Genomic DNA, 11,130 nt, shown 5'->3' with positions numbered 1-11,130 from the left:
TCTCACTGGGTATCTCTTGGCTTAAATGAGGTAAAAATAATTGCCTAGAGTTTTGGGGTTTTAAGGTTGCCAAATTTTTGTTCTACGTAACATGACTATGTTTCATAATAAAACAGATACAAAAACATTCCTACTGCAGTTGCTCTGTAACACATGACACGTATTTCTCCAAATATACGTTTCCAGATTTCCAGAGCTTTCTGTGTGGTACCTGTACTAAAAAAGGTTTATGCCTTTGAAGTTATGACTGTTAACGATGCAAAGTATTTAATATTTATCTTTATAATATTATAATAGTTGCACCTGCATGGGATCCCAAAAGAATGGAACCTAAGCATACATTTAAGGAATAAAACCACTTACCAAAATAAAATACTTGGCAACCTGAGAATAAACACCAAAACACCTCAAAGAACTGTCAAGCAGAATATACTAGAGGAATTCCAATCAAGACAAAACTACAGATACAGCAGTCAGTTTTACCAAACTCAAGTACAGTACTGACAGGAGGAACACATCACAATCTAAAATCCATGCCATACCACCAAAAAAGTATCTATTCAGTAACTTATCTGTGCTAGCCAAGACTTCACACCACAATTTCAAGACCAGGTAGGTATGTTCAGTGAACACAAATTTATTTCCAATTAAAAGGTGAGCTTCTTTCAGGTAGTACCTAGCCTCCTTTTTGTCACAAAAGATATTAAATTCAACATTTAATTCTTAAGACTGTAAGTAAGCTTACTTTTTTATTACTAATTTTCTACAAAAGCATTTTTCTACAAAATTATGTTTTTAATTACTAATATATAGAAGTAAATCTTTTTTTAAACAGCAAGCATTTACTTGTGGTAACAAAAATGCTGTTAAAGCAATGATAAAGTTATAAAAACCTGTAAAAGAATTCTGATTTTTACAGTGCATAGAAACCCCAAGGTAAAATACAATTAACACTATTTCAGCAAGGGAAATCTTTATCAGTATTCAGCCCTTACAGTCAATCACTTAATGCTTACATACTTCCCATTTTTTTATTTGAACTTTTCCTTGTCATTGTCAAAGCTGCAAAATATAGTATCAAAACCAAAAAAAAGCACAGATCAGACTGGGTTTTGTCCCCATCTCCAACAAAACAGTTGCTAGGCTGGTATTTTCAAACCTATAAGAACAGTAAAATAGTAACAAGGAAATTATATCTATTTTATCTTTTACTTTTCTCTATTCCTTATCTATGCCCTAAGAGAAATGTCTGGTTTGAAAAAAATCAGATGTTTTACTCCTTTTGCTTCCCTAGGGAATTTGCAAATGCTGCCTGTTTTTCCCCTAAATTTTTGAGAGAAGGAATCCTTTTGAAATACTTTTTTCCCTTTCTTAATATGGAAGTTATTTTTTTTCCTTAGATTGGCAAGGCAACTAATTCAATTAACTGTTTTTCTATTAGCTTCACATTTCTCAATTCCTGAATGCATAATGTGACTAAATGGTATATTTAAAATTTTGGCAATAAGCTCTTCTAAAGCAATACCACAAGCCTTAGCAGCAGTGTCACAATTTTACCTCTAAGAGAACTAGTGGTATTCATGCTGCTTTGTGCTATTACACTAAACTGTGGCAGACCTGCTCTGGGAGGAGTTTAAGGACAATACAGTATGCTGCAACAAGTAAGAGTACCAAGAAAACAGGATATGTGATAAGAACCATACAGGTATAGTTGTATTTATGATATTTGTGTTCTGCATAAATTAAAATCACAAAACTGGTCTTTCAGCCCTCAGATTCTGCAGAAATGTCTGGAAATTGAATAAATTATTTGTTATATTCTGATAGACTACTATATCCCCTTTGCTCCTTACATCTACCCTGAAATACTGTTGAAATATCTGACCTACAGCGATTTAAATGTTTAGCCTATGTAGAATTACAGTATAGCAGCACAGACAAATGGCAGGACACGGTAAAACAATTTATATCTTAAGTATTCACAAAGAACCTATATTTCTCATTTAAATTAAGCTCAAAAATTTAGAATGAAGACATTACATTGTTCAGAGCAAACTACAAAACTGTGAATGTTTCATTTAAATCATGATAAAGATTTCCCTTTGACCATTACTTTGGCAAAAATGGCTGTTACATTTGTTTCACCTACTAGTAAAAGGCATTTTCTTTGGTGCAAATACATTTTGGATTCGGCAAGTCCAGCTACGTAATATTTAGATAATAGGCACATTCTGTATTACCTGCTCATTCAGTGAATGCACAGTCAGTTTCAGTTTAAGACAAAATCAAATGGATCAGTCAAAAAACAACAGGATGTCAATTATATAGAAAATGCCTTTTAGTAATACAATGACAAAACATGCTACAGACAGAGGTCTAAATGCAGAATACAGAGTATACAGAATACATTATCATCTATACAAGATGACTAGTTTCACAACTATTTTGAAAGCATCTTATTTCTCAAAAATGTAGAGAAGTTTACTCAGAAGCACAGTGGATGTCTAAAACGCATAGCCGCATACATCTTCAGTAGCTTTGTAATGATTTCACTCTTTGGTTGGCTTAAAGCTCCTGAATTAAAAAAGAACATTTCCTTGTAACACAAATTATATTGTTTTGCTGCTTTATATTTTCCTGTATTTCTCTGAAAATACATTTCATTCTAGTTTATATATTACAGGTTGTTGGGGTTTTTTTAAGTGTTCAAATTGCACATCGGAATCCTTAGTGATTTGCTAAGCATCATGTGCCAAAAGGACTTCAGAAGAATGGGACCTTAGATCCAATATGGGATCCTTGGGAACCTCAGTCACAGCAATTTACAACTACAATAAAGTGCAGAAAATGGAGGAGACTATATTCCTGCAAAGTATTTGTTCTTGATTATTTTCTGATTTGTTACGGTCTTTATATGAACTTTACCTCACACTTCTCTTTCGGTTCTTTAAAATAAAGGTTATGGAAACAATCTCCCTTCAGGTAGATGGCTTAAAGCAAAGAAAAACAGTACCAACAGCAACATGAATGTAAACTCACTCACACCTCTCATCTGAGAAATGGGGGTACCAGACACAGAGGGGCAATAATAAGGGGAAATAGGTAGAGTATGGAGAATGGGTCCTTAACTAACAGACCAGCCCCTGACAAGCATTTTCAGCTGGCATAAATAGGAGGAGTAGCCTGTAATTAGACTATAAAGAAGGCAGAGAAACAGAAAAGTTCATTATATAGCTTCCATTAAGCTACATACATACTTGCTTCTCCTGCCACTAATCCCTTCAATTACCATCTAGTAAACCACACCTTTCCTAGACTCCTATAATCCCTTCTTTCCTATCTCTGTTACTGTCACATTCCCCACTTGCTACTAAACCTGCATCCTTCCTCCATAAACTCATCTGACAACCAAAATGCAGCCTGAAAGAGCAGGATTTTGGATACATCAGAAATTCTTACACATCTCAGCACCTACCCTGGCATTCATATAAATGTTTCATGATCAGGAACAGAATAATCTGAGTCCTCTGTTAAGAACTGCACAGGTGAAGAGAACTATTTAACCACAACAGCGGCACAGAATTAAAAGGTTTTGGACTAACTTTTACTGATGTTACATCATGAATGAGTATATATTGTTTTATCTAAAAAATTGTTCTACTACTATGCTGTTCCCATATAAAAAAAGATTGGGATGGCACAGTGGATTTTTTTGTACTTATATAAGACTCCCCAAAGAAAACTCCCATGTGTTTCATTTCTTACTTACCTTTTGTAGGAAAAAGACTAAATTCTTCTGTGCCTAGTGCTACTGTTTTCCAGACCATTGCTTTCTTCTGATTTACTGTAAGAAAAAGAAGTTACATTCCAAAACTCAACTTCTAAGCATAGGATGAGCACAGTAATTCCAGTCCCACAATCCAATCACAAAGTCCATCTAAAACATTTATTTCTCTCTCTTAGCATGTAAAGTTGTAAGAAAAAAAAAGGAGAATAAACAATATTTAAGCAAGCAGAATACTGACACTTGAAGAATTTCAGCTCAAGTCAGTCCCCCTCAGAAATCCCACAAAGTTCTAGGCAGAAATTATACCAGTAACAGTATTCCCAGACATTACTACTTTGTTAGGATTTAACTGAATGTATAGAATTTGTATATGAAGTGAATGTTCAAATAATATACAAGCAGTATGCAGCTCAACACCCTCAGAATTATAGCTGTTTCTTCTGGAGTAGATACAGGTGGTGTTGGTAAGTGTCAAGACTTGAACTAACAATTCTATTGCTAAAGAAAAAGAAAATATGTTTCTGAATCACTAGCCTCCCACCTAATACATTGATAGATTAGACATTTTAATTATGGCTTCATCAACCAAGTTCAGCTGTGTATTAGTCATCATTTGACATAGCAGAACAGAAAAGTTCCTTTGGAGCCATTCTCTCTAGTACACAAATCCATTTTCTGAACACACAGCAGTTGAAATCACTTTTTTATTAAAGTCAGGCATGATTTTAATGGTTTAATAGATTTTCTGCATATGGAGAACTCCAAAGTAAAAAAATCAAGCAGATGATCAAAACCACGTCTCATCAAGCTTGAAAATACTATTTCAGTGCACTATACTGTCTTACAACCCTATTCTAATACAGTTTCAGCATGTTTATAAGAAGCAGGGCTATGCAACAAGGGCAATTATTCAATTTTCAACTCAAGACATCTCCAAGCACTCTACAATATAATAGCATACTATATTCCCAAAACACATCCCCACTTTATAGGATAATTGAGTTGCAGCTTTAAAGCTGTTTAGATAAGGGGAAAGCACTAAGATATATTTTCAGCTAGCTGTGGAAAAAGGAATGGGAAAGTAGCTACAACACAGGGAAACAAAACGTCACTGCAGCATGAAATTATAAAAGGGAAAGACAGCACTAATAAGAGGGGGAAAAAAGGAGATCAACATAGAAAAGAAGGCACTAAGTAGGAAGAAGACAGGACTAGACTGGACATATGTAAAAAGAGAACTGCTTGGCCACATCTTAAAACAAAAGGTAAGCTAAGAAGCCAAATTAGGGGACTAGGCTTCAAACAATGGGCAAAAGGGGAGATGCAGAGGTTATTTTAGCAATCAAGCCTTTAGAAATGCATCATTTTGAAGAGATAAGAACCAGCATAGGAGCACGACCCCTCAAGCAGTAGAACACCAGCAGATCTGCCTATACCAGCTCCTTTGGCTCCAGGAAGTGCAGCTGACCCTGTGCTCAGTGAGCCCAAGTCATCAGCACAGTGAGAGCCCCCACCAGAGAGGCTGGAGTTACCAACAACACAGCCATCACCACCAGCTCCCAACACCCCAGCAATTACAGGCTTACCTAGGATAGTCAGGGCTTTGAACACATGCAAGAGGGAGAACTGTATGTTAATACAGACAAAAATACCCAAGTGTGTGATTTTTTTCCTCATAGTTATAGCCTTTTAAGGTAAGTTTATAATGAGGACATACGGTGATCTGGCAAAAAAGTGAAAGATCTTCCAAGAAGAAAAATTAAGTGCCAAGTAGGAAACATAAACCTAAACATTCTGAAATTAGGAAGTTTTAAGGAAAGGAATAAACGTTCTTTCATATTCATTATTAACCTTTATCATCTGGGTCAACAACAAGGTACAATTTTATACAACACACTAATATGCAAAAGTGCAAATACTTAACTATGGTATATAAATTCTTTACTTACAGTTGCTCAATTTGATCAAATTCTTTTTCATCTTCTGCGTAACAGAAAAAGGATTATATATATGAGGTCTCAAGTTAAACAGCAGAAAAGTTCTATTTCATTATATTATTTACTCCATGTGTAAGTAACAAAAATAGCATTTTGTTATTTTATTAGTTTTCTTAAATTTGTAATTCAAATTGTCTTGTTCCTTTATGCAATGGTATTACCTGCAAATTTGTTAGAACACTTATTTTGATCAAGTTTTATTTATCTGATTTTAATACACATAATTTTGTATTATATAATATGTATATAGACAAATACATGTATGTATACCTGTGTAATGCCATATGTATCTGACATATATATACACAATGATTTTGTATCTAGTCACTTCTGTTTTACCTTTCACAGCTATTTCCACTCACCTATGTGCACCTCAGGCTCAGCAACCAAAATCTGTGCCTTTTGTTTTGATGTATTTTTCCCTTACTGAATTCCTTGACAGAAGTTTCTCCCATCGAGAATACTAACAGTTGCATTCTCAAAAAAACTACAGCCTCTGAATTCCTTGTCTTATAAGGAAGAAGATAGAGATTATATCATACCATTTATGAGAAAGTATTGCTTATCAAAAGCACTTTGTACCTGAATTCAAGACCCACTGGTGAAATTTAAAAGCCTTAAGCAATGCAATGGTCCAGAAGAAAGCATTTCATCAAAAAAAAAAACCAAAAACAAAAAAACCACTTTAAAAATCACACTAAACTTCAGGTAGGAAGTGGTATGGGTCATCCTCTTCTACCTTTGGCTACAGTTTCAATGGAAAGCTAGGAAAGACTTAAACACTTACCTGCACGTTTCTCTTTCTTTTTTGAATACATCTCATAGAGGAAAACTATGGTTAGTAAAATAACAACTTCGGCCATAATTGCAAGAAAGGGTTTGAGAGGCACCATGTAGGACAGAACTTTAAGCTTCAGCTTTCCTTTACTTTTCCCTAGTTCAAATGCAGCTTCACACCAATATACACCATCATCTTCCTTGGTGACCTTCAGTATCTTCAGATGTGTTATGTTAGCAGATATTGTATTAATTACATACTTGTCAGCCAGCAAGGAGTCCTTAATGGCAATCTAAAAAGAAATATATATATATTACAAGTCTTATTAATGTAATTAAAAGGGGTTTATCAAAGAGTTTCTTATTAACAGATCTATCTAAAGAGATGTAAAATGAGTTAAGAACAAGTGGCATTTATGAAGCATGTTTAATCAGTCTCAAAGGAAAAATGTCTTAGGTGGTTCCCTTTACATTCAATGGAGGAAAATAGTGAGGAAGTTGTCTAACCTATTTCAGTCTATTTTAAGATCAAAGTTGCCCTTGACTCTCATGCCACTCTACTGACAAACAGGGCCTCAGGTATCAGGACCTAATGTCCAAGTCTCACCACAGCACAAAGCACACGTTTTCAAAGAAGCTGAGTTGGGAATGCTGCTTCACTGGGAAATACATTTATAGTCTTACAACTCAATGCTACTCTCTAGCAAAATATAGGAGACATCCATTTCCCTCTTCTCACTTCCGAGCGCTTCCCCCAGAAAAGGTCAAGAACAAAGTGGCTATGCTTCCAAGGCTAACAGGGATCCTGAAAAGTGGGTATGTGGAGGAAAACTGCTGAGCAACATTTTTCCTCACAGCCTTTAGAGCCGAAGCTAAGTGAGAAGACATACCTGTACCTAGAGCAGGATGGAGAGAAGGGTCATGTTCCTGTTCTCCCTGAAACCTCCAACACCTTACATACCTTTAAAGGATTGTGCTGCTACCATCTTATTTTTTTTGTCAGTATCAAGCAGTAAGATTTGAGCAATATAACTATCACTAATACAGTAAAGACAAGTATCTCACAACTCATCTGATTTGTTTTGCTCTTATCCATGCTGTAAGAGCATGGTAAGGACTTTCAGGAAAAGAACCATCACACAAAGCAGAACAAAAACTACATCCTTGCATTAATGAATGCTTCCAAATGTCAGAGATTTTTTTTCCACACACATTTACATTAACTTCAATGGAAATGCAATCTGTAGAGCCTCCAGTGAAAAGTCATTATACTTTATAAAGTCTCTGTAGTTGTATTTTGCCACATTGTTTTGCTTGGCCAACAGATTGAAGCCTTACCTGTTCACTTCCATTGTTCATATACCAAGTCCAAGATATAGGAGTATAGCCACTTGTACAGATCATGACAGCTGTATCTCCTTCATAACTGATTAGGGGTTTTTCTTTTCCATCAATTTTTGGTACTAAGAACAAATAGGAAAGTTAATCAAGCAAGACATTCAGGTTTCAATTACAGTATTATATAAAGATTAAACATATCTAGATACACATTTATAGTAGCTAATGTATTTCTTCTTCCAATGCAGATTATTCTATCATTCATGACATGATTTAAATAAAAAGTAATTTCTGACTGATATTACACACAGAATTAGGACAGAAGTCTACAGGAATCCTGCTCTTAGTTGCCATATGATCTTAAAAGTTGCCAATTAATACAGAAAGCCATGTGATAATGAAAATGGTTTCTACCCCTGACCATTTCTCTTTTCCATTCCTTGACAGCTGTGAGCTACATGTGTCAGCTCTTATACACTGGAAACCAACATCGTAATCTTTCTGCAATTTCACTCATACTTCTGTCATTTTTTGTAGGTTTTTTCAGCCATAATGTTACCATACACACATAACATTATCTGGAAAGTTCTGCATGCAGAGAACTTTTTTTTGCAATTAAGAAAAAACTGCATCTTGAGGGAGCTATGTAGTTACAAATTTCTTCTAAGCTGACATAATACTATGTGGGACAGAACAATGCTGCAAGAAACAAGACATCAAATTAGAACTTCAGACCTGCTTATCCCAGCCATTGTAACTGCAGATGCCCCATAGCCTTCCAAAAGCAAAAGACAAAAAATGATTGCTGAATGTACTGACGCATCCCACAAATACAGTTAAAGCTAAGCAAATGTATCATGACAGCATGTACTACCCCTTTATTTCCCTCTGTATTAGGATGTTTACCAGCATGTTCTCCTCAGATCCATTTTACATTTTACTTAATCTTTCATTGCTTTATCTTGTAAGTCAGATTCAGTACATCTTTTAAGTTATATTGGTCACACAAGACTAAAAAGGCCAAGAACTTGCTTTAGTAGTTAATGATGGAGTAATTTGGTATAAAAGATTTTTCTTGTTCTCTCCCCTTGTTGATTGGCTGAGCACAAATTGTCCTGAAAATGTCACTTCTCAGGAGTACTCAAACTTTAAAACTTCCTTTTCAGAAACAGATACTAATTCCATATATTCATAGGAACATTGCTTGCAACCTCAGAATTTGCTGCACTATACATCAATCCAGATTAATTACTAGCAAAGTCTTCTCACCCTCTATACTTGTTTTTATCATTTAACATTACCCATCTAAAAACTAGTGGCAGAGTATCTTCATTGTTGCCAGTAAAGGGACAACTTATTAATAATAACTGCTGCCATTTCCTTTGTAACGTATAGCACAGAAAAACACAAAAGCAGGATGGAAAAGGATGGTACACATGAAAACAAAAACCTTGTAAACAGCACAACAAGTTTGTGGTAGTCAAAGATTTAGCCACGCTGATCAGTGGCACAGCACAGATATAAGCATGCAAGCAATACCTATACCACATTAGCTGTGATTAAGCACATGAATATCCTTCAGGAGTTCTGCAATCTGGCTCTGATACAGAGTAGCTAATCCTTGAATGTGTGCTCAGAAATATGCTTTGTCCCAGGTATTTTTGCCAGTAGATCACCCAGAATTCAATGACAAAATACTGCTGCTGCACAGAAAAAATTAAAAGATGAGCAGACAGGTGACCACACCAGCATTTATACCAGTCAGATTTCCACACTGGTTTAAGACCAGAGTTACTTCATAGTGCATGTACCTGCACATCTGCTTAAGGATCTCTCATATTAATCTATTATATCCTTTAATATAGCTATTACAACTTTTCACACCATTTTAGAATACCCCTGAATGGCATCCCTGCTTAATAATTTGAACTTCCAATAAGCATCTCAATGTTACAGTTTTCTGCAGACCTGGGTAAAAGCTCAGCTCTTCAAAATCTGCAGGGTTATGCCAAGCTAGGATGGAGGGGGTAGGGGGGGAAAGGGAAGAAAAGCCATCACATCCAATAATGCCTAAATGCCTAGTGGAAAAGCTACTGCAGCTAGTTACAGCAGTGATTAGCCACTGAGGCTATACCAACACATTACTCATCTTTCAGTTTGAGAATTGTTCTCTCTGCATTATTGACTAGAAGATTCAAGGACTTCTCTTTCCTATTTCCTTCAGTCTTGCATTAATCTTGAAAAGTGCCATAAAAAGTACTGGCTTGACATCAGAAGTGGCAGCACTCAACCACTGTGAAGCAATTCTCCTATCTTCTTGTAATAAATCTACCAGTCCTAAGCACTGTTCTGGAAAAGATGACTTCCCTATTGAGTCATTCCTGCCCTTACTGAAATAGTTACCGTAAACTTTCAAAAGAATAAGGTCTTCTTTGACTTTTTTTAATCTGAAGACTTGGGTAGCCATTCAACTAAATCCTACCCACACGTTGACAAGAAAAATACATCATTTTTAGTCTGGATAAATTACTGTTTTGTCTTTATTCAATATTACAAGCTATCTCCCCTGGCTGAATAGCTGAAAGTAGATATCAACATTACTATTCAAGACTTAAACATACATGTGAGCCTCCTCAAGTCATATGACCAGCTATCCTGTTGAATAAAGCCAACTTCAAGCACCTAGAATTACAAAGCCCTGATGGTTAGCTCACCTGAGGCCAAGACAGTTATTTGAAAAGTTAAGGGGTTCAGGAACCTGTGCTCAGGAAGAATCTTTACATATCACAGTCCGTTGAGTTTCACAGATCAAATGCTTGCTTTGCTTCTTGCAAAATTTGGATGGCAAGAATAGATAAGCTAACAGCTCTTATTGAAGATGAAGGTTCTCAGCAGACTGAATTTGTGTCACTTCCTTGTGTTTTCCATTCAACTGAATTTTGCATACTACTGTTGACTGAGGGCAATATTATGGGAGAAAAGAATATAAAACAGAAGAAAGGGCACTCATGCTGCCCAATAAAGCACACTAACTTCTAATATAAGCTGTTCTTATCTAGAATTAAGGATGCACTAAAGCAGTAACTTGATGTTTCAGAAATAGATGTAAGTCTGCACAGAAATGTGCTTTCACTCTGTCAAACACTGCTCCTCTTGTAATACCAAATATCTCAAGCCAAACTTTCAAGTTATTGGCTCTGCTTTTTGAAAAATTTCTGAGAAACCACTCTT

At 35.7% G+C, this 11,130-nt stretch overlaps 1 protein-coding gene across 1 annotated transcript in view; it reads right to left on the bottom strand.

Moving 5' to 3' along the window:
- Positions 1-3,786: 3,786 nt before the first annotated feature.
- Positions 3,787-11,130, bottom strand: part of EMB (embigin) — a 22,376-nt gene continuing 15,032 nt past the window's right edge. The window contains exons 10-13 of the mRNA XM_010008624.1: positions 7,900-8,024; positions 6,572-6,854; positions 5,737-5,770; positions 3,787-3,844 (exon numbers count right to left, since the gene is read on the bottom strand). Of these exons, the coding sequence (XP_010006926.1) occupies positions 3,787-3,844; positions 5,737-5,770; positions 6,572-6,854; positions 7,900-8,024 (500 nt within the window). The remainder of the gene's footprint in view (positions 3,845-5,736; positions 5,771-6,571; positions 6,855-7,899; positions 8,025-11,130) is intronic.

The sequence above is a fragment of the Chaetura pelagica genome, unplaced genomic scaffold (assembly GCF_000747805.2).
Source record: "Chaetura pelagica isolate M959 unplaced genomic scaffold, ChaPel_1.0 scaffold382, whole genome shotgun sequence".
Lineage (NCBI taxonomy): Eukaryota > Metazoa > Chordata > Aves > Apodiformes > Apodidae > Chaetura > Chaetura pelagica.
Note: the sequence above shows the minus strand (reverse complement) of the source record. Positions and strands in the feature narration are given on the sequence as shown.